This window comes from Zingiber officinale, chromosome 5A (genome assembly GCF_018446385.1).
Source record: "Zingiber officinale cultivar Zhangliang chromosome 5A, Zo_v1.1, whole genome shotgun sequence".
Classification (NCBI taxonomy): Eukaryota; Viridiplantae; Streptophyta; class Magnoliopsida; order Zingiberales; family Zingiberaceae; genus Zingiber; species Zingiber officinale.
Window position 1 is genome coordinate 137,855,107 of NC_055994.1, and position 24,688 is coordinate 137,879,794.

Sequence of the window (24,688 nt, forward strand, 5' to 3'; positions counted from 1 at the left end):
CCTATGACTGTCCTACACCATTCGGAGAGCACATGGTGGGAACAAGAATAACACAGAAAGTCATAAAATGAACTTGATTGAAGACTTCTAATACAATAACTTATATACAAACGTTGGATGAAATATAGTGTCTATAGTAGCATATCAACAAGGTTTACTCAAAGATTAATAGGGTGTAGAAGAATTTGAATAAGTTGAAGGAAGCTATTTTTAATTCTCCCAGTAATAACCGCTCCACTATTTGATAATGTTCAAGTAATGAACAAATTTCCAGTTCAAATGGCCTGCATCTCATCAAACTGGTGTGATGCTCTAGTCTTTGTGTTTACTTGGTAGCATTAGCAGTGGAAAGCTGTTCTAAGTTGCGTAAAGGTGGTATATCATACATATCAAACCGTTATTTCATACCATGTTCTGTATTAAAAAATTCAATATTTAAAAACTATATGCAGATTGAATTTTTATATATCAAAATTTTGGTATACGAAATTTTTAGTATGATTAAATTTTATATTGTTTATATTAAAATTGTTCGGTATTTTGATATTTTCAATATATCAAAATTATAAAATATATATATTTGTCCAATTAAATAGTTATCATAAATCACTTGTTGAATTTCGAAAATTAGGAAATATTATAGTGTTCGAAAACTAATAATACAGTGGTATTGATTTTTCAAAAATAATGTGTCGGCAACGCTGTGTTGTTAGTTTTATAAAATAAGCAATGTATTACTATTGTTTGAAAATCGATAATTTATAAAAGAATTATTTGGTATTTTGATATATATATAAAAAAATAGTAAATATATATCGATATCGAAAAATTCGCTATGATATAAATCTATGTCAAATTTTTTGATATAAATAATATATATCAATATAGTACATATGATATACCTAAATTTTTAGTATTTTCCCCACGTCCAAAGGCTATTATCTCATTGCATATTTTATCATGATCGAATTAGTGACTGAATTACTGAATGAATATCAAACTCTAGTTAGAGACTTTTTTATTAATTCAATGTTTAATATAGTGGTAATAATATTAAGTCTTTAGTTAATGATTAAAAAATATATCAATCTATAATTAATCACTGAATAAAATTTGAACACTAATTTAGGACCAATATAAAATCTGATCACTAATTTAGGGGCTGATATAAAAATTGGTCTCAAATTAGAGACGAGATTTTACATCAGCCTCTAAATTAAAGGTCCAGACATTATGTCATGTTGGTATTTAACTGTTCGATGTGTAACGGAATATGTGAAAAATAGATTAAATGTCTTTTAAAATTTTTTTCACAACAAAATAATTTTGTTTAGATTGAACAAGTGATCTTGTTTAATTATAAGAACTTTTATAAATTCTCTTATAATTTAACGTACAAACATTATAATATTTTATTTATAATTCTCTAAAAAAAAAATTAGAATCATCATCTTGAGTTCGTGTCTAAGATTTGTAGGGCAACGAAGTTCTTTCAACTTCACGATCTTCCTCATCAATTTTTCGAATCAACCGATGGACAAAAGTGTGAGCTAACTCTCCTAACTTTTCTCACAAAAATCAACTATAGAATTTTTTACCAAAAATTCTTTTCCACTTACCGGGAGAGAAAGCGACATGTATTATATAGCACAGGAGGGAGGGGAACGGGTATATAAAAGTAGGAGAGAAAGAGGGGAACGTGTATTATAAAGTGGGAGAGAAAAAAGGGAAGTGTGTATTATATTTTGTGAGAATATTTATAATATTTGTCAAATATTTGATTTATCTCTTTTATATTTTATTTATAATCAAATTACAAATATTACAAATAGAATATCTAAATATTTGATTTCTCTCTCATGTATATTTTATTTGTAATCAAATTACAAATATAATATCTAAATATTTGATTTCTCTTTCATATATATTTTATTTGTAATCAAAATGCAAATAGAATATCCAAACATTTGATTTCTCTCTTTTATATATATATTTTTAATCAAATTAGAATATTCCCTTTAATTAAAATAATAAATAATTTTATTAGTTAATAAATTTTATGAGAATAAATAATTAATCAAATTAATTAATGCCTCATTGCCAACTCTAAGTGTCAACTCCCCATCAGCAAGCTCCCTCAAAGAACTAAGTAGTTGCATAGAAGAACAAACATGATTAGTGGCTCCTGAACCAATTATCCAGGAGGAGGAATCATCCTCTACTAAACACGCTTCTAAGACAAGTAAATCAAATTTATCTTTCTTCTTCTCCTTTAACTCTACGAGGTATTTTGGACAATTCCTTTTCCAGTGTCCATCTACACCACAGTGGAAACATTTTCCTTTAGGCTTCTTCTCGGCCTTCTTGTAATTGGGTTTGTTGTTCTTAGACCTATCCTTTGTCTTTTTGAATTTACCACCAAATTTACTACCCTTAGCCATTTTTCTCTACCTTTTGAAGAATTGGGTTTATCAACAATATTTGCTTCAGCCTTGTTCTTCACTAGTCTTGAGATAGCTTCAAAGGTTTGTAGTTCATTCAGCAGTTGAGTCATCCCATAATTCATCTTATTCATGTGGCAAAAGGCGATTCGCTCGCCCCCAGCGCCCCCGCCAACCTGTCCCTAGGCCAACACGGAGGAGGTAAATCACGGGTGGCTACTAGCCATTAGTGCAAATGGTCAAGACATGGGGGAGGTTATGCTCGGTCACGCCGAGTTTCGACCCCAAGACCTCATGTGGCAACACCCCATGCCTTAACCATCTCACCGCCCCGAGGGGACTATAATTTAGCTTATTCATGATATAGTTGCTGGTGAATGGGATGAAGTCACTAGGGAGCGAATTCAAAATTATGCGCACTTGTGTGCTCTCATCAATTACAACCCCATGCATCTCAGCCTCAGAAAAATAATTTGTCATCTGCATGACATGATCACGAACATGAGTGCCAAGAATCATTCTAGCATTCGTGTACTTTCTTATGGCCTCATGACGAGCTTGCTCAGATTGTTGCCCAAACATTTCTTGTAGATATTCCATGATCTCAAAAGCACACTCTTTGGGCTCCATCTTGCTTCTAAGTGCATCAGACATGCTTGCAAGCATATATGCCTAACCTTATTGTTGGACGCAATCCAACGGTCATACTGTTCCCTAACAACACAAGCGACATTTGCGGGTGGTATCAGTGGGCATTCATCTGTAAGAACAAACCTATTGTTTTCACTTACCAACATGATATTAATGTTGCTCTTCCACTTAGGAAAGTTTTTCCCGATCAAAGTATTGTTTGCGAGTAAAGACATAATTGGATTTCCCATTAACATTATTGCTGAATTCAAATAATAGCATAAGTTTATTAAATTGTTTGAAAAGAATATCCATATGTATATATTTAGGAATAGTAAACATGATGTAAGAATGCAAGGATAAAATCCAAAATCCCATATACTATTCCTTCGATAATTCAACTATCCACGAACAATGATGCCATCGTTGGGAATGTCACATTGTTTGCTTAGTCAAATCAAGACTCTTATTGATTAACATATGTGTACCAAAATAACTTTTATTTATACATATATTAACTACCGAAAAAAAAATCGGTCAAAGATATAATCAACAATTTTGATCTCATATCTTTATGAGTAAAAACCTTCATTTCAAATTTTAGACTTAACTCAAAAGTGCCACCGTAAGGGCAGGTCAAATTTGAAATACATTAAAAATTCTATCATCAGAGATCTAGCCTTGATATTGAATCAAAACGGACACCACTCGTAGGGTAACGAAATCAAAGCGTTAAGAGGTGCCATTCTAACTCTCATGGTGCTAGACCAACGAAGGAGACCAATAAATAATTACTCATTATTTAATTTCTTAGATAACTAATTATCCACAAATCTTAGATTTTAATAATCATATTATTAATTAGACATCTCATGTCATAATTACCTAGGTCTATAGAATTCTCAATAATTCTAATTAATTGTGGTCATGTATTACATAAAACTAACATAAACAATTTATGAATTACGTATACATGATGTTTGCGACATGCAACATGCGATATGCCGTAATGCATAGGATAGGCACATCTAATTCTAAATGACATATTACTATCACAAACATAAAACATCATTAAATAAAATATGGAACTGACTTAAACTTGTATTATTTAATTGCCTCTAATTAGTAGTTCTTGACCTTGAACTATTTTGTCAAAATTATAAAATTAACTAATTGAATTAACTTTATCAACTTTTTGAATCCAATTATTTAACTTTCGATAATTACATTAATTATCAAAACTATTAAATAAATTGATTATTTCGAATAAAATAATTATTTTATTCCTTTTAGTTTGATGATTATATTAATTATCAAAAACTATAACTCACTTTTGATAGTTATATTAAATATCAACTATTAAATATTTAAAATTGTTAATTCAATTTTGTCTACTGAAGTAATTGAAATATTTAACTTTTGATAATTACATTAATTATCAAAACTATCAACTAATAAAATAATTTTATACTAGAAGAGACTAATAATTGTATGGTGGATTTAGAAAACTATTCATTCATAAAAAATAATTTTGGCCTGATCTAAATAATAAAATCAGAAATAAACGGAGTCATAAAATTAACCAATCCCTATCATGTATTAATAAAAAATATAATTCACATTCAATCAAACATTGAACAAAACATGTGATCATTCATATAATTAAAATATCATAATGTTTTCTAAGAACCTAGTTCTGATACCATTTGTTAATTTTTAACTATTCGATGTGCAACAGAAGATGTGAAAAATAGATTAAACGTCTTTTAAAAAAAAAATTTCACAACAAAACAATTTTGTTTAATTATAAGAACTTTTATAAATTCTCTTATAATTTAACATACAAATATTATAATATTTTATTTACAATTCTCTAAAAAAAAATTAGAATCATTACCTTGAGTTCGTGTCTAAGATTTGCAGGTCGCTGAAGTTCTTTCAACTCTACGATCTTCCTCACCAATTCTTCGAATCAACCGATGGACAAAAGTGTGGGCTAACTCTCTTAACTTTTCTCACAAAAATCAACTATAGAATTTTTTATCAAAAATTCTCTTCCACTGGAGAGAGAGATATGTATTATATAGCACAGGAGGGAAGGGAACGTGTATATAAAAGTGGGAGAGAAAGAGGGGAACGTGTATTATAAAGTGGGAGAGAAAAAAGGGGAACGTGTGTTATATTTTATGAGAATATTTATAATATTGTCAAATATTTGATTGATCTCTTTTATATTTTATTTATAATCAAATTACAAATAGAATATCTAAATATTTGATTTCTCTCTCATATATATTTTATTTGTAATCAAATTACAAATAGAATATCTAAATATTTGATTTCTCTCTCATGTATATTTTATTTGTAATCAAAATGCAAATAGAATATCCAAACATTTGATTTCTCTCTTTTATATTTTATTTGTAATCAAATTACAAATAGAATATTCCCTTTAGTTAAAATAATAAATAATTTTATTAATTAATAAATTTTGTGAGAATAAATAATTAATCAAATTAATTATTTAAGAGTATCCATCCTAATTATACGAAGATGGTTTGGGACCATGGACCCATAATTTCAAGCTCCAATAAATTTAGATAAAATTAATTAAAACTCTTTAATTAATTATCTAATTTATTAACTCTAAGATTATTCCACTAAAATTCGGAATTGCACTCTTGAGAATTATGGAGCATTTTTACTCAAAAGATTTGAACAGTCCATTGATATAATCATTACATGTCGATCAACCCTCCGTTCATGGTTCACAAATAGAGCTGGGTGAAATTACTGTTTTACCTCTCTGTTTGTATCTAAAACCTTAAGTACCATTGATTCACTAGTGAACAGTTAATTCATAATCTAATTATGAATTAGAGCGCTCCAACTATTCAGTGCTAGAATCAACACTCAAGAGAACCATTTTAGCATCCTTTCGGAAGTTACGGATTCCGTATCTATAAATCATATTCTCAGCTGAATGTATAACTAAGTTTCCAAAATGTAAGTGTTACACCTATTATTTAAAATAGGTTTTAACAAACAAATCAAGAGACCTGTTAATACAAACAAGGAGTCTATGACAACTCAGGATTTAGATTGATCTACATATGATCATCTTAGCGATGTTGATTCAAGTCTTTGTAACGGTACTTAAACATAGACACTTAAATCACATTTGGTTTTTGTCCTATATAATCATATTATATAAATGCCTCTGCTTAGTGTCATTACACTGACTGTCCGGATAAGATTATCATATTCATAATGTTAGCAAACTGCATTTATGATTACCAATTAAAGATCTATACTTTAATTAATCATGGACATTTTAAATATATTATCTATGGTTTTAATCCTCTATATAACAATATTATATACTAAAATTATAGTTACAATAATATATTATGGATTTTATATGGATATCCATTTTTATATAAGTAAACATAAAATAATCAAATAATAAAATAAATGATTCTTTTATTTAATTCAATAATTAATAATAAATATTTATTTTATGGGCATATTCCCATTACTTGACTTTCTAAGTAGGAAAATACTGTGTTCAATGAAGCTAGCATTTACTTTAATTCACAGGATAATTAAAATCGAAACAAAATACTATAAATAAGAGATTGATTAGTAAGAGGGAATTGTGCAGATCATGCAGTTAGTTTGGGCCATAAAATGTACAATTCTAAATACTTATTTGATTAAGAACGAATGACATGGAGAATTAGTTCAAAGTTTACACCCACATCTTCACATACTTTTTTACAAAAAGGCTAATCCGATAATCCTAATATATTGCCGCTATGTGTCATCATCCTAAACCCCATTACTTTTAAGCGAAACTATTAGTGGACTAAATTAATCACTGAAAAAACTCTAATTATGAGATTCTCATAAACATCATTAATCATGATCCATAAGTTGCATATCAATAGTGCTAATTATATTAGCTTTCTGTTGTTCATTACAAACATAAAGTGACATCAATGACAATATTTTAGAACAATTACTCGGCACAAGTGTTAAAGAACTAAAGAAAATATCTAACTCATATATAAACTGGCAAACTATGAATCTATTTGGAACCAATCACTACAAAAAGAATAATAATTAGTGACCCAAATACTCAGTTGCTAAGTGCACTTATCGATCGATTAGCAATCAAATATTTCGGTCATGTTAATTTATCCACCGACCTCATTTTAGTGAATTCTATCGTTAAATTTAGTGATAGAAATTAAATTTCATTATTAAAATTAACAACGAATTTAATTTTCTGTCACTGAGTTGGTGACATAAAAATTTTCCATTGCTAATTTTAGGTCAAAATTAACCAAAACACCACTAGAAGATATTAAAATCTTGTATTACATCGTATTGATTTAATTCAGAACCTTAAACAAAATAACATTTAAAATTCAACCAAATTAAAATAATATCTACACCAATCATTAATATCAACCCTAATCAAAATAATATTATTAACAACATCCAAATATACACATTTAGCATATCAATATTATTGTAAGCACTATACATTGAAATTTACTTATATTAATTAAGTCCCAAGGATGTAGCACAAACAATAGATACATGACATCTCTAGCGGACTGATACTAGGAGACCGTTAATATACTTATATTTAATGATATTAATCAAAATCTTCTTCGTAACTACAAATATCTCAATTTGTTATCCAATCTTCAAAATTCCAGCAATTCTTCATGATTTTCTTAATTTACAATTGCATATAGGCAATTTCATTCTTCTCTTTCCCCAACTCCTCTAGAAGTGATTCAATAGCTCCATCCGTCATGATTATAATTATAATATTAAGACAGTAAAAATTGGTTTTGAATAAGACAATAAACATAGGATAATTATAACATTTTGCTTATATGCACCGTCCACTTATTATGAACATAAAAAATTGCATCTCAACAGACACAACTCATGCATGCAACTACAGGACTATCTAAGTTTCCACAAAATATTTGAAAAGCAAAATAATGAAAAAAATAATAAATTCTTCACTTAACACAGAGATAAACTTTATCTCTGATTAGCAAAGGAGCACATCAAGATAAAAAAGATAAGTAAAAGAAACAAATAGTCATGTATGATTAAAATCAAACAGTATTAATCAATAAATCAAAATGGACATTCATTTATAATGTATATAAAACAAAGTTATTTATTTAATGAGCACAAAAAGTAGTAAAAGAAACAAATAGTCATGTATGATTAAGATCAAACAGTATTAATCAATAAATCAAAATAGACAGTCATTTATAATATATATAAAACAAAGTTATTTATTTTATGAGTAACTCACTCTTGATTTAGCGTGAATACCAGGAGTTTGCTAATGTATGATCCTTATTCAATCAAGAAGAATGTTGAGGCGCTCAAATCTGGGAGAGAACCGTGCTCCATAACAAATAACTAAAAACCAAGCGTAAAAAAAATTTACCCCCAATTCAAAGCAGAACTAGTAATTTTAGTAGTGCTACTAATATACAGAAGGATAACAACTAATCTTTAGATTGTTGTCCAATAATTAATTAAAAGCATGCCACAAAGGTGAGGCAAAAAAGAAATAAAGAAAAATCACTTGCCACGACACACTTGGCTAATTGAAAAATTCTTCCCTCAACGGAAACTTTTATGTAAGGAGACATTTTCCACTTCACCATGAAGAACGACACATGGCCAATTGGGGTTTCAGCTTCTTGCCCAACTCTCTGAGAAATAACAAAAGAGCAATGATATACTCAAGAAAAAAATCTTAAAAAAAAGATACATAAATTCATGGTCCACCATTTCATTTTTTGTGGGCTCCATGAATTTATGTGTCTATTCTTGAATTTTTTCTTGAGATTTTTTATTTGAACACATCATTTTTCATAACAAAATGAACAAATCGGGTGTGTCAAAATTAGAAGCCTTAGTTTGTGGGTAGGTTGTTTGTTTTTGTTTTTCCTTATTCTAGTCTTTAAACATATTTATGTATTTCTCCTGACATAAAAAAAAAAGCTAAGTGATGGCTTCACTAAAAGCAGATAAAAGTAGGAATGATAATAAATAAATAAAAAATTGAAACAAGAAATCACTTGCAAAATTACTCTAAATCAGTTTTTTCTCTATAAGCTATGACAAATAAATAATAATAATATAATAAATATTAATTAAAAAAATTATCTAATAGAATTTTTTTGATAAATTAAAAAAAAATAGGATTTAAATTTAAGGAGATAAAATTTATTGAGTCGGATGAATCTTGTTTGAAATATTATTTAAATAGAAGTACGGAAGTTGATTGATTTATAAATATCAAAATTTAAGGGGTGTTTGGTTGATGATTTTAGGAATGAGGGAATGAAATGATAGTAAAACATAATGTTTGGATTGTGAATTTGAGAATGATATTTTGAGAATAATTATTAGATTTATGGAATCAATCGAACCCATATAATTTAATGGTTTCATTTCAATTCCTATTCCCATCATTTAACCAAACACCCCTAAATTCTGCTTCTCCTTTCATCAGTATTTCGCCCGAGCCCCCATTTCTCTCCCTATTTCCTTCTCCCTCGCGTTTGCACCGCCGTCTCCCATCGCCGACGCCGACCCCGACCCCTCTCGTCGCCCTCTTTCTCCACCGATCCACCGCCATCTCCTCGCCGCCTTCCTCTTCACGCACGCGCGACGCCCCCTGCGGCCGTCGCCGCGCCCCCACCGGCGGCGCTCCGATTCCCTGCCGCCGCTTCCACCTGCCTCGATCGCGCCCCATCACCGGGATCCATTCCAACAACGCCTCCGCCGTGCCGACGCCTCCCCATTGCTCCGGCCAGCAGCCTTCCTCTTCCTTTTTGCGTGCCCGACACACGCGCGCCGTGAGCCCTAACCTCAATCCATCGCTGCCTTTCCTCTACTCCGGCCTCCGCATCCCCTGCAGTCAGACGCGGCCGGCTATCTGTGGCCACCACAGCCGGTTCGGGCCCACTGGTTCTTCTACCGGCAGCCCAACTCACTGCTGACCATCCGCCAGCCCCACCTCTGCGGCTGCTTGTCTTTCCTTCATGACAGAAGGTGGCGATTAGTGGACTAGTGGACGATCAGACCTTTGGAGCTGAACCGCCGCTTGTCCCGCTGTGAATCATTGCTGGAGAAGAAGTGTCCGAACGGTAACGAATTTCTTGACCTGAGCTTTGTTGACCTATCTTACTTCCGATTAGAAATTGGAATTCGAATGGGATGTGCTGATTTGGGTAAATCTTGGATTAATTAGAATTATTATTTAATGCAGTAGGGTGAAGGAAATTGTGAAATAATTAGGTTGGATTAATTAAGGTTTGGTTTGCATTATCCAATCTACGTTACATCTAGGTGTTGATTGTGTTACTTATTCCAGGTTTCTGATTCGAAATAGAAGCTCAGAGGACATTCAACACGATCTACATTTGAGGCGGGCATTTTTTTTCCTTGCTCTCATAAGTATGTTGATCTTGATGCATGATTTATTACTTTGGTTGGTAGCTATATTTACTTTGACTTTATTTGCTTTACTTTATAAGTTTGATACTTGTTTGCTTGATCTTTGAGTTGATCAATTCGTATCCATGCAGTCTCATTTTGTTTTCATACCTTGTAGTTGTATACGTGTGTGGTGTGTATAGTAGTATGATTGACATGTAGCTATTCATATCTTGTAGTTGTACACGTGTATGGTGTGTACAATAGAAAGATGCTTATGTTTTGTGATTCATATTTTGTAGTTGTACACACGTGTGCGATGTGTACAGTAGGAAGATTGTTATTTTAGCTATTCACATCTTATAGATATACACACGTGTATGGTGTGTAGATCAGTGTTTTAAATCGCGTAGCGTTGGTTCATAGCGTTTTTGTCTTGTCATTGCGTAGCGTAAATAGCGTAGCATATAGCGCAAGCTTTTCGTGCACGTCAATGTTTAAATTTTAAAAAATAAAATATACTTATATAAGTAAAATAAAAATAACATAACCTAAAATTAATCATAATAATTCATTACATGTCAAAATATCCCATACCAACAATTTAAAAAGTCTTATAATTAAAACAACATAACTTAAAAATAATCAGTATCATCCAACTCTATATCACTATCATCATCAATAGTGTCTATGGTTGGAAAATTTCCACTATCAAAAGTTGGAATTACTCCATAATTTTCAGCATCAAGATGATTATCTTCCACATCAACAAGACTCAACCTTGCTTGTTTGTCTTTGCTTCCACCTATTATATAAGAGATACAACATTTAAGAATCAATTATAGGTGAAGTAGATATAAATAAATAATCTGCATATACTTAGTGCTTACTTGAATTTTCAGCAACTCTTTTTTTTGAATTCGTAGGAGCAACTTCAACTATATCCTCAACATCTTCGACTCGCTTATCTGAGTCGAAAAGACTTTCAAAGGTAGCAGATGGCACACTCACAATAGGATCACTTTCAAATAATTCATCATCTTCAAGCCATTTAGTAGTTACGGGGAGAACTGGACCTTCTTTCTCAGTTATCCATTCATCATCTGAATTAATTTCATCAACTACAATGGGATCAATCTTGTCTCTCCTCCTAATACTTCTCTCCCTAAGCTTGAAGTTATATTTCACAAACACCAACGCATTCAACTTTGCATGTTCAAGCCTATTTCTCTTTTTTGTATGAATCTAATATTACAAAAAAGAAAACATATATATATAAAAATAAACAATGATATGAAAATTATAAAACAATTAAAATTCAAGTAGAGTTAGAAACTTAGAATACTCACCGATTCAAAAGTGCTCCAATTTCTTTCACATCCCGAAGCACTACAAGTGAGACCAAGCACTCGAATTGCAAATGTAGTAAGCTCAGGTGTCTTACTTCCAAAACGTTTCCACCACGAGACTAATAAGTAATAACATAAAAAAGATTACAAGAATGTATATAATTTTAAAATACGAATGCTAGTATAATTTTACAAGAACAGTTACAAGAAGAAAATTTTACCTGAAGTTCGCAACATTCTTGTTCGTTTTGCTATTGGAGTTTCAAATTCTCCTTCAGCTTTGTTATACAAGTCCAATTGGATGTCCGCTTTAAGACGATCATCAGAAGACAACATCCTATCCATGTAAGTATACAATCCATCTCTAACTTCATCGCAATCAGAAAATCTTTCTTTATAACGCAATTGCGGGTTCAAATAATACCCGGTAGCGTGTAGAGGATGATGAAGTTGTGGAGTCCATCGTGAATCAATTTTTTCCAAATAGGTTTGTATTTTCGTCAACCCCCACAATTAAATTTTATTGTCTCTTTTGCCTTATCCATAAGTTCATAAATATATCCATGCCGATCTCTCCTCCGAATCAACTTCCCTTAACACACTTACAAGAGGAACAACACTCTTAACACAAAATGCAACATGTGGCCAAAAGTTGGGATCATTAATAACAATTCTCTTCACGACCTTCCCCTGAGTTGTTTGAGATAGTGGTGAACTAACCCAATCTTCGGAAGCAAACATTTGTTCAAGTGGCCTTTTAACTTTATACATACTCTGAAGAGTGAGAAATGAAGTAGCAAAGCGAGTAACAGCGGGACGGAGAATTTCTTTACCGTTTGTATACTTTCTCATCAAAGAAAGTATAGTCCCATGACCATAAAGGAATTTCACAACCATCTTAGAATGCTCAATTGTGTCAGAAAAAATCTTCAACTTTGCAATATCCTCCAACATTAGATCAATGCAATGCAATGCGCCGCACAAGGTGTCCACCAAATTCTATGTCTAGTCTCCATAATTTTTTTCCCCGCCTTAATGCAATTCGAAGCATTATCCGTGACAATTTGAATTACATTTTCCTCTCCCACCTCATCAACAACATCATTAAGATATTTAAAGATCAATTCCCCATTTTTAATAGAATCTGATGCATCAATAGATTTCAAAAAGAAAGTGTCGGCGGGACTATTTACTAAAAAATTGATCAAACTTCTATTCTTTCCATCCGTCCAACCATCGGACATAATAGTGCATCCATATTTTTTCCATGCCTTTTTATGCTCCTCATATATTAGGTTGATGCCATCAACCTCGACTTTAAGTATCCAAGTTCTTAACTCATGCATTGAAGGAGGCTTCAACCCTCTTCCATATTCCGCAATACCCTCAACCATAGGCAGCCAATAAGGATCATTCACAACATTAAACGGAAGTGCGGCAGAGTAAATAAAACGACCAATTCTACGCTTCACATCAACCAACAAATCTTTTTTGTATGTCGAATTTAGGGTTGTTTGTCGAGGTTCGGAACTAACAAACCCATGAAGAGTACCTTTACCTTTTGATTCACCACTACCAGAACATCCAATTGAATTTCCCCCTACACTTCCAACTTTTGATGATTGCGTACTCATACTTTGGGGACCTTCACCGATCTCTCGTAACAATTCAGTTTGTTTACTTTTAGATGCTCTAATTTTGTCAAGTGATTCTCTAATTTCTTTCTTAATATCATCCGGAACACTGACACAAGGTGCAACCCCTTTATGAGTTTGAGCTAAATGTTCCTTCAAGCGAGTAATCCCTCCATTCGATATATGATGACAAAATTTGCACCGAACAGCTTTTTCCCCTTCATTTTGATAACAATACTTCCTGTTGGAGGATCGGTGGCCGGCTTGAAGGGGGGTTGGATAGACGGCACCCCCAAATCGTTAGCTTCCTACACTATTGTTAGCTTGCGCAGCGGAATACAAACTAATACAAACAAGCTAAACTAAATACAAGATAAATAAAGGAAATGCAAACCAAACCGCTAACACGTTCGATGTAACGTGGTTCGGAGATGATGCTCCTACTCCACGGCTGTCCGTAAGGTGGACGATCCCTCAATCCGTCGGTGGATTAGTCCCCGGAAACTCCGACTAGCACAATCCTCCTTGTCGGTGGAGAAACCTCGCCACAACTCGATCAAGAACACTTGGATTGCTAGAGCACTAGATGACTACTAATTAGGCTTTAACCAAGTCTAATTTCGTCGCCTTGGCCGGCCATACCAAGCTCCTTCTTATAGAGCTTGGAACAAATCAGAACCTGATTTGCCCGTTACCAGTCGACTGGTCCTTGCACCAGTCGACTGATGCCAGCCCAACGGCTATCTGCTACAGTGCATCAGTCGACTGGTCCATACACCAGTCGCAGTAACGCTACAGTAAAACCCTAAAACTAGGATTTTACTCCGAGTACAATCTCTCATGCACTCGTACCCTCACGACTCATTTGACTCTTCTTTGCAGCCTTGACCTCTTGCCTTCAAGCCTACTTCCTTTGGCTCTCGTCCCTCGGATGCATCCAAGCCCGCGGCTTGTCTCCAATGCCATCCTTCGCGTATGCCTCGAAGTCGCTTCCCTCGGCCATTGTCCTTGCTGCCTTGTCCATGGTCCCTCGGATGCTCCATCCTTCACCGGACCCGAAGCTGTCAACCTGAGTCACATGTGTCACTTGCAGTCCTGCACAACTCAAGTACACATATCAAATAACAAGGGTAAACCTAACTTAAACCCTTTGCCCAAACACCAAAACACATGATCCCGCGGACCATTGGGATTTGCTCCAACACTTCCAACCAATATCTTTTTTATCTTTTTTTGATAAATTCGTAGACATTGCAAATTCTAACTAGACAATCAAAATCCTAGAAAAACAAAAGAAAAAAATCAGAATAAATAATTAATTAATTAGAAACAAATCAGCAAAAAAAAAAAAAAAATCAATCCAGGGCATCTGGATCGATCATTGCATCGATCCAAGGAATTGGATCGATCCAGCGATCGATCCAGGGTCGAACAGAAAGGATCTGGATCGATCCAGCGATCGATCTAGGGTCTGGATCGATCCAGCGACCGATCCAGATCCTTTCTGTTCGACCCTGGAAGGATCTGGATCGATCCAGCGACCGATCCAGGGTCTGGATCGATCCAGCGACCGATCCACTGTTCGAACAGAAAGGATCTGGATCGGTCGCTGGATCGATCCAGATCCTTTCTGTTCGACCCTGGATCGATCGCTGGATCGATCCAAATGCCCAACTTCTGGAAATCGCGAAATCGTTTTTGCCCCTTCGAGAAAAAAAAAACGAGAAGGAAAACCTAAACGAAGAAAACGAAAGAAAGGAGAAAAGCTTACCTCCAAATCTCCAATCGCTGTCCCTCGCCACCACTCACAGGTCGATTTGACTCACCTTTGCCCTAGCTATTGGTAAGTAATTTGTAATTTTAGCGCCCGCTATGGGGCGCTAGGGCATGATAGCGCACGCTATGTGCGCTAGCGCGCGATAGCGCGCTATGTAGCGCGCTATTCGCCGCTATTGAATACACTGGTGTAGATACATTCACATTATGGCCATATATATTTTGTTAGTAGTACACACTGTGTGGCGAGTGTTGTTGATACTTTATCACGCTAGTTGTGATTGGACACCGTTGCATAGAGTTCAAGTCATTTACTATATTGGTTGCATTGCACTGTTTCCTTGATGACCATGCCTCCCCTATGATGTTCAGAGAGTTGGCATGTCTCCTACTAGTGAGTCATCAGTGACTGTTAGTACATCATGATGACCATGTCTCCCTATAATGTTGAGAGAGTTGACAACCATGTCTCCTATTAGTGAGAGTCGTTAGTGACTTTTAGGTGACGTTTGGTTCTTTCTTAAGAATCGGAATGAGAATCATAGTATTGTGGAATGAGAATGGGTATGAGCATGAATATCACTCTTAAAAACAATGTTTGGTTAGTTGAATATTTTATATCGGTATAAATTAAAATTTTCTTTTTTACACTTAGAGGAAAATAAGAGAAAAAAATTAGATATGAGAGAAAGTTGAATGTGAGAGAAAGTGTAATGAGAGAGAAAGTGTGATGAGAGAGAAAGTGTGATGAGAGAGAAAATGTGATGGGAGAGAAAATGTGATGGGAAAGAATGAAGAGAGGGAAAGTGTGATGAGAAAATTGAGGAAAGAGAGTGTGATGGGAGAGAGCATGGTGAGAGAGGATGAGAAGAGAGAAAATGTGATAAGAGAGAAAAGTGTGATGAGATAGAAAGTGTGGTAAGAGAGAAAGTGTGATGAGCGAGTAAGTGTGTTTAGAGAAAATGAGGAGAGAGTGTGTGATGGGAGAGATTGAAGAGAGAGAAAGTGTGATGAGAGAGAAAGTGTGATAAGAAAAAAATGAGGAAAGAGAGTGTGATGGGAGAGTAAGCATGATTAGAAGTGTGATGGGAGAGAATGAAGAGCAAGAAAGTGTAATGAGATAAAATGAGGAGAGAGTGTATGATGGGAAAGATTGAGGAGAAAGTATGATGAGAGAGAATGTGATGATAGAATAAGGAGAGAAAAAGTATAATGAGAAAGAACAAGGAGAGAGAAAGTGATATGAAAGAAAAATTGAACAAATATATTAAGGGTATTTTCATCCAAAACATAATTCTCATTCCCATTCCATCAAAACCCAAGGGAGGAGGTGAGTTTCATTAATACCCAAGTTTTTGGGTTTCATTTCAAAATTTTAATTTCATTCCCATCAACCAAACATAAGATTTGGAATAAATCCATTCCCTCATTCTCAAACCTCTAAATCAAATACCACCTTAGTATATTATGACGACCAACTGCTAGTATATCATGACGACCATGTCTCTCCTATGATGTTGAGAGAGTTGACTCAGTATATCCTGTCGATCATGTCTCCTATTATTAGGAGTTGCCACTGTTAGTATATCATGACGACCATGTCTCCCCTATGATGTTGAGAGAGTTGACTCATTATATCCTATTGACCATGCCTCCTAGTGGGAGTCATTAGTGAATGTTAGGGTGTGTTTGGTTGGGGGTAATAGTTGACAACTTTGGTTATCGAACCAAGGTTTCATTGTTTAATGTTGTTTGGCTTAGGTAATAAATGATTCTTAAGTAATCAATCACTCTCGCCACATCAACAAACGACATCAAAACTAGGAAAATGATTATCTCTAAAATAGGTGGTTTTTGCTGATTCTAAGGTTAACAGAATTTTTTTCCCAAAATTATCCTCCCTTCATTCGGTCTTCCTCTACAATAACCTCCTCTCCGGCGCATTCCCTGTTGCTGCCTACGACGCCCCCTGCCAGGGTGTGATCGATAAGTAGGACTTGTGTGCCTAGATCTCTGCCACGCTCTCCCTCGCCACGGAGGAGCCTCTACTGCTGTTGTGGAGGAGGGCGAAGAAGCTGGTGGCGTTGCATATCTTAACAATGGTTGGCTACCTTTAGCGTTGCCCTCCCTCTTCCAATAATTGCCCCTCAAGCCTGTGTTTGTTGCCAATCTTCCTGTGAGAAGGTGTTGGCTAATGTGAGCAGGGTCGGTGGAGAGGCCTGCTTGCTATAGCCTGCCATCGTTTTGGTTGGTCTCGTCTTTGTTTTAATCCTTGTTTTTTTTTATCCTCGTTTTTTGCCCGAATCTTTGTGCCACTTCACTAGTGGTTTGGGGGGATTCAAAATCCCTTTTTGGTTGAGAAAGGGGATCCAAAATCCCCCGTTTTGCTGTTTTTGAGTTGGCTTCCTGGTGCCTGTGACAACATCTTCATTTGGTCCATCGAAGAGGTAGCATTGATGGGTGCAAAGTTAATCTCAGTAAATGCACGTAGTACCATCGGAACCACAAGATCCGTGAGATTCATTCCAAGACTCCTACGGTTACACTTGGAGGATAGGAACAAAGATTTTGCCAACAACACAGCAGGTAAAAGAACATAGGATAATTTTGATTAAGTGATTGTGACTTGTGTATAAGGGCCCGACAGGGCTTCCTGGTGAAGGCAAGCAAGATGAGGATAGTGATCTAGGTGATGAGTATAGCAGGGATGACGACTACGAGGGCCGTGCCCATGGAGAGGAAGCGACTGAGCGACGATCTCACTTCACTCTTCTCTCTATCTTCTCCTTCTTTTTTTTTTAAAATTAACTTTTTTGTGATTTTTTAACCTTCGAAGTTCAATTTTAGTAATTTTTTTGTGTTTACTAATAAATTGGGGAGAGGGATGGGAATGGGGGAATTCCCCAAAGGAAGAAGGTTAAGTCAGTCAAATGTTAAATTAGGTTGTTACATTATCTAGGTAGAACCAAACAATATTAGGTTATGTTTTATTTCCCATAGCTTTGGTTATGTGATTACTGAGTAATCACATAACCAATGTTATGCATAATAACTTGAACTAAACACACCCTTAGTATATCATGTCAACCATGTCTCTTGCCACAATGAGGTCTGGGGTTCGAATCTCGGCAAAGTCGAGGTAAATACCTCCCTTATGTGCTAGTCACTATTCCAAAGGCTAGTAGCCGCTCGTGATTTATCTCCTCCGTGTTGGTCCTGGGACGGGTTGGCGGGGACGTTGGGGGCGAGTGTATTCGCCTTTTGCCACAATGTCAACCATGTCTCTCTTATGATGTCGAAAGAGTTGGTAGTGACCGATATATCCTGTCGACTATGTCTCCCACTAGCGGATGACAGAGTCGTCAATGATTGTGACATACTTGCTGTATTGTTGTTACACCTTGGGCTGCTCATGGGGTATCTGTGGTAGAGTGATCTCCTGCAACCCGTAACTAGTTAGATAGCTACATCTTGTTTGCCCACGGGTTATATATGGTAAAAACATGTGACTTTTACTAAGTTATGCAAAATTAATCTATCTAGAAACATTTGACAACCAAGGAAGAAGGTAACTCAATTTGAAATTAGGTCTCCTCCTTCCGAATGTGGGCATCAGCCTTGTTGGCTGATAGTGCGACTTGGGACTTGTGTCCATAGTCTACTTGCGCTACAGTTCCCTCCCTATCGCGACGGCGGTGGCGGCTACCGACTGGACGGGGTGGGTGAGAGGTAGCTTTTCTGGTATTTCTCTCAAATATTTATGATTTCGACGTACACATCATCATTCAAATATCTCACTTTTTAAATATCTCAAATCTCATGATCAAATATTTCACCGATCAAATATTTATAAGTCTCACCTATCAAATATCTCAAATATTCCAAATATCCCCACGTCGACATCATCTTTCGGTATTTTTTTTTATTTTGTTTAAAACAAAAAAAAGGAAAGGGGATATTTGAGATGAGGATATCTGAGATGAGGATATTTGGAGAATATCCTCTCCAACTATTCCATGGTTGCCGTTGTATTTAAAATAAATAAATAAATAATTTTTTTTAAAGAAACAGGTAGAGTTGTAGGTTTTAAAACATAGCTTTTTGCAACTGCGTAGGAAAGTTTCTAAAATTTCTAAATCATCTATTTTAATTTCAAAATTATAAAATCATGTATTCAATATCCATTTTATTATTGTATAATAATCGATTTAGACATAATTATTTTTTAAATTATTAAAAAATCGTCTATGATAAAAAATTCATTGTTTTCAATATATTATTTCAAATTAATATTTGAGTGCATAGATATAATCATGAAATCTATACGAATATATAAGATTTGATTCTATATCATTCCGAGCTCTCGAGGTATATTAGTCGGTTTTGGTCAAAATCGGTTGATAGATCTAAATACCTTGGAATGACATAGAACCAAGTCTTATATTTTCGTCTAGTTTTACTAATTATATACATGTCCTCAAACATCAATTTAGCACATTATATTTAGAATAATAGATTTTTAATCATAGAATTTTTTTAATCAGTTTTTTAAAAAAATATGTCCGAATCGATTGATATGAAAATGAGCGGAGGGGCAAAATAGAGATGGGATATGTGATAATTTTGAAACTAGGGTCCTTTGGATATTTCAGAAACTTTATTAAGTGGTTTGGTAACTTGCAGCATGGAGCTTTAAGACCCATCGCATTTTTCTCTTTCCCGTGCCTTCTTCCCCGTCAACGCTACGCTACCTCTTATTCTCTCAAACCCTAATTCTCTTCATCACTCAAATAAAACCCCATAAAATTTCCCTCATGCCGCCGCCACTCGTTGTTTAGTGAGATCAAATTAGGTATTAGGTGTAACTCTGATAAATCGCTTCATATTTCTTAAGATGACAAATATGCTTTGATGGCTTTATCTTGAGAAGAAAGTTTACAACGGTGATAAGAGATTAATATTGTCAATCTTATTCCCAAAGAGTGTATTATGCATACAAATGCTCTGAATGCTTTTTTTATTAGAGCACTAGTTTTTTTCTTACCCTGGAGTTCTAGAGTGGAGATCACTTGTACTTGGGATTAACATTGGGTTGGATTTGCACTTTTTACCTCTTGATCAGGACTTTTTGAATGAGGATGAATGAAAATGAGTTAGAATTGTATAATGAGCAGAGATTGCTATGCTTATTTTGAAATATAGCTAGTTGAACATGGAAAGGTAATTTGATGGAACAAAACAATAATGACACATTTTTTAAAATATAAATACTCACAGAGGATCCTTGTTATTTGCTTTGATAAATTTTTTTTTCTTTTTTTAAAAGAAGTAATAATTATTGAACTATTTTATGTTGTGCTGATTTTTGAATTGTTAAAAAAATTATTTCATATTTATTTGGCATCCTACTTAAGGGAAAATGCTGGTTCCCCTAGTGGTAGTAGGGCTAAAGGGTGACTGCATTTGGTGGTTTTGGATTGAGTCGCAGATGATTTTCTCTATTACCAAATAAATAATAGCCTCTTTGAGTCTATTGTGCAGATTTGCTACATAAAAATGACACATGAGAAGCAACACCCTATTCTTCTCGATTATGTCCGTCAGTATCCGCTTCCTCATGGTTTGTATTTCATCTGTCACTAACTAATCTTTTTACAATATTTGTTTATTCTCTTTAGCTCACATTGATCTTGTTTGTGACTCTTAGGCGTGCGATTCACATATGGAACTGCTGGATTTCGTTCAGAGGGGTCGATATTGGCTTCGACTGTCTTTCGAGCTGGCATTTTGGCAGCATTGAGGTCACTCAAGACTGGATCCACAGTTGGCCTGATGCTTACCGCTTCCCACAATCCCATCTCAGACAATGGTGTGAAGATTGCTGATCCTGATGGTGGGATGATGATACAACAGTGGGAGCCATTCGCTGATGCCCTTGTCAATGCCCCAGACCCTGAGCATTTACTCCAAGTTAGTGCTTTATTCCATTGCACCCTGGTGCGAGCATATACCTCTGACATGCAAAATTTTGCATTTATGCTAATTTGTCTTTAAATTAACAAGTTTTGTGTTCTCTTTTCTTCTACATTGCTGCTTGCCATCTTGCAAAGTATCATTTTTTATTTTGTATTTTGTATTTTTGATGCTTCCTTTAAGCAATGCCTCTTGTATTCAGCTGGTTATCCAGTTTGTTAAGGAGGAGAACATACCATTTGGTGGAGGACAATCGGCCAACATATTGTTAGGAAGAGATACAAGACCAAGTGGAGATGCTCTCCTGGAAGCTGCAAAACAGGTACCTGCTGTTAATTTAACTACAGATACCATCAATTTATACAGTGCTAATATGTTCGATAATGTAATTAGCACTTGTGTTGGTGAAGGGGATCAATTCTGTAGTTGGTGCTTTTGCGATTGACATGGGTATCTTGACAACGCCACAACTTCATTGGATGGTTAGAAACATAAATAAGGGCACGAGGTCATCAGAGTCAGATTACATGGAGCAATTAGCCAAATCTTTTAGGTTAGTTGGGAGCACCTTATGTCAAACTTTTAGTATAACTAATTAATAATTTAAATATTGGGATGTAGGTGCCTAGTGGACCTGGCTCCTGATAATACTATGGAATCTAAACTGGTGGTAGATGGAGCAAATGGTGTCGGTGGAGAAAAGCTTCAACAGCTGAAGAAAATTTTGAGTGGGCTGGATATTTGTGTCAGAAATACAGGTAAGGAAGGAGAAGGGTTGCTTAATGAAGGTTGTGGTGCTGATTACGTGCAGAAGGAGAAAGCTATTCCATCTAGCTTTGGTCTTGATGATGTAGGAATGAAGTAATGTTGCTAGCTAATGTTTTCATGTCTATTTATCTCCTTGCTCTTTTTTTATTCAATTCATTGGCAACTGCTTAGACAGATGTAGCTTTTCAGGTGTGCTAGTCTGGATGGGGATGGTGATCGTCTTGTGTACTTTATACCATCAGCAAGCAGCAACAATGTGGATCTCGTTGACGGAGATAAGATATTAACCCTATTTGCTTTGTTTATTAAGGAACAACTAGATTTCCTCTGCAATGAACAAGGTTTTGATAATAAAGAAGCAGTAAGTCTTGGTGTTGTTCAGACAGCATATGCAAATGGTGCCTCAACCGCTTATCTTAAGAAGTTAGGTCTAGAGGTGGTGCTTGCTCCTACTGGTGTAAAATATCTACACAAGGAAGCTGCAACATTTGACGTTGGAATCTATTTTGAGGCAAATGGGCATGGAACAATACTCTTCTCAGAAAAGTTTCTCTCCCATTTGCAGGCTAGGAGTGATGAACTTTCTTCTACTGCTTCAGGTCCATTGACAAAGTAATTACTTTCTGCATAACCATTTCTGTGAGCTCTTGTAACTGTTGTTGCCTGCTTAGCAGGTTCTGAAAGCCACAAGTCTGGTTTAAGATTGTTGGAGGTCAGTCGGTTGATCAATCAAGCAGTAGGTGATGCTCTTAGTGGATTGCTCTTGGTAGAAGCTGTGTTACAATACAAGGGATGGTCAATCAAAGCATGGAATGAGCTTTATCAAGATCTGCCTAGTAGACAGCTGAAGGTATGAAGCATGCATCCTCTTGCAGACTTGCACACAGATGGATGACATACTTTTCAATTAACGAGACACAGTTTTCCATTAGATAAAGTGTACGAGCAAATATTTATGCGTGCTATGAAGACATTCTCAATTTAAGTATACTAGCAGTTGAAATCCTCATTCCCTAAAATCCAACTTGGGTTTAATATTCATTTTTGCAAACAAACAGACAATGGACATTGTCACAAAACTGAATATGAAGTTTGCATTATAGAAAATGCCAATTCTTTGGCATTGCAAAACCTTTTCTCCCTGCCGCAATCAAAGCAAGCTAGCATATTTGAACAAGGGTAAAAAATTTCTCAGACTGAACATAAGCTAAATGGGAATGCATCTAGCTCTTTGATTAGGTCTCTAGAAGATTTTGTGAAAGTAGATACCATTTCTAATTAAATGTATTAATGATTCTAGAATCACAAAGCTGGCACCAGGATCTTTAGTTGAAGTTTCATTTGAACCACTAGACAAATTTCATACAAAAGTCATCTCTTGAACTGCCTAATGTTCTTGAATACTCAGTTTGATCTATTATGTTAGTGCTTAAATTTCATACAGAAAGTCATATCATGAATGCCTTTTCTAAATTATTCCAATGTTTTTCAATACTTCATTTAGTTTGCCATTAGGTTTCTTCTTGCAAATCAGCTACTGCAGAGTTTTTATTTTGTCAACTATGCCAGTAGAACAACCTTTTATTTCTGTTAGCACTCAATATTTTGTACATTTTAGGCCAAAGTTGCTGACCGAAATGCTGTAGTTACTGCAAATGCGGAAACAAAGGTTGTCAAGCCACCAGGCCTACAAGAGTTAATAGATGAGGAAACAGGTTAGAAATTGCAACGATGAATGTTCCTGCAGTCACCAACGTGCCAATTGAGCTCATATCTATTCGTTCCTCTTACTTTCTGTTTTTATTGATATTGATAGCTAAGTACCCCTGTGGACGATGTTTCGTTCGGCCTTCTGGTACAGAGGACGTAGTTCGTGTATATGCTGAGGCATCCACACAAGAAGCAGCTGATAGTCTTGCCCAATCTGCAGTTCAACTTGTTGATCGTTTCCTTGGGTTTGCCGGCTCCCACCAGAAGGCTTGAACAGCGAATCAGAAGCCTTTTTTATACTCAAACTAGTCTTATCATCAGACTGAGAAGTGGTAATTTAGAGTTCATATTTGTTAATTGCCTATTTTTTCCCTGAAAAAATAAGGTTCTTCTAGTTACTAATCCTTTGCTACTTGGCCTACTTTCTTGTTTGCAATTACATATCTGAAGTTAAACACTTCGTTATTTAATTTGAGAAGACAAAGGAATGTCGGATGGTTAATCCGTCTGTTGTATCGAGCCATTTCTCAGACAAAGCTTTGTTGGTTATGTTTTGATTGAGGTTGATAATGTTCGAGTATTGATTTTCCTGAATTAAGAATAAGAAGAATTTATTTGTTTGCCCAAGACAATGATGCAACGGGATGGCCAATTTCGGTGAATTAATAATCATTGACTTAAGAATACGATAAGTGTTTTCTTTTCTGATTTATTCTTGGTGGATGAGAAATATTTGTAGGACTGGATTAGCAAAAGGATTAAAAAAATTTCAAAAGAATAAAAAAAATAATGTTTTGAATTATTCAAATTAAATTTTTAAATAAATTATTAATACAAAGACACTTCAAAATCCTTCTTTTTAGTTTTTAATATATTTTTTAAAATGTTTGACTTATTTTAATTAAAATTATTTAAT

At 34.9% G+C, this 24,688-nt stretch overlaps 2 protein-coding genes across 2 annotated transcripts; one reads left to right on the forward strand and one right to left on the reverse strand.

Annotated features, from left to right (window-relative positions):
- Positions 1-9,616: 9,616 nt before the first annotated feature.
- Positions 9,617-24,291, forward strand: LOC121982053 (phosphoacetylglucosamine mutase-like). Its single transcript, XM_042534913.1, has 11 exons — positions 9,617-10,273; positions 10,501-10,583; positions 20,863-20,941; positions 21,029-21,291; positions 21,497-21,616; positions 21,705-21,847; positions 21,916-22,155; positions 22,252-22,661; positions 22,737-22,912; positions 23,681-23,777; positions 23,879-24,291. Exons 3-11 carry the CDS (start codon positions 20,878-20,880, stop codon positions 24,043-24,045), a joined length of 1,680 nt encoding a protein of 559 aa, XP_042390847.1. The 5' UTR covers positions 9,617-10,273; positions 10,501-10,583; positions 20,863-20,877; the 3' UTR covers positions 24,046-24,291.
- Positions 11,099-12,331, reverse strand: LOC121982054. The gene is made up of 4 exons (XM_042534915.1): positions 12,133-12,331; positions 11,912-12,030; positions 11,453-11,807; positions 11,099-11,367 (listed from the first exon to the last, which is right to left on the reverse strand). Exons 1-4 carry the CDS (start codon positions 12,254-12,256, stop codon positions 11,198-11,200), a joined length of 768 nt encoding a protein of 255 aa, XP_042390849.1. The 5' UTR covers positions 12,257-12,331; the 3' UTR covers positions 11,099-11,197.
- Positions 24,292-24,688: the final 397 nt, after the last annotated feature.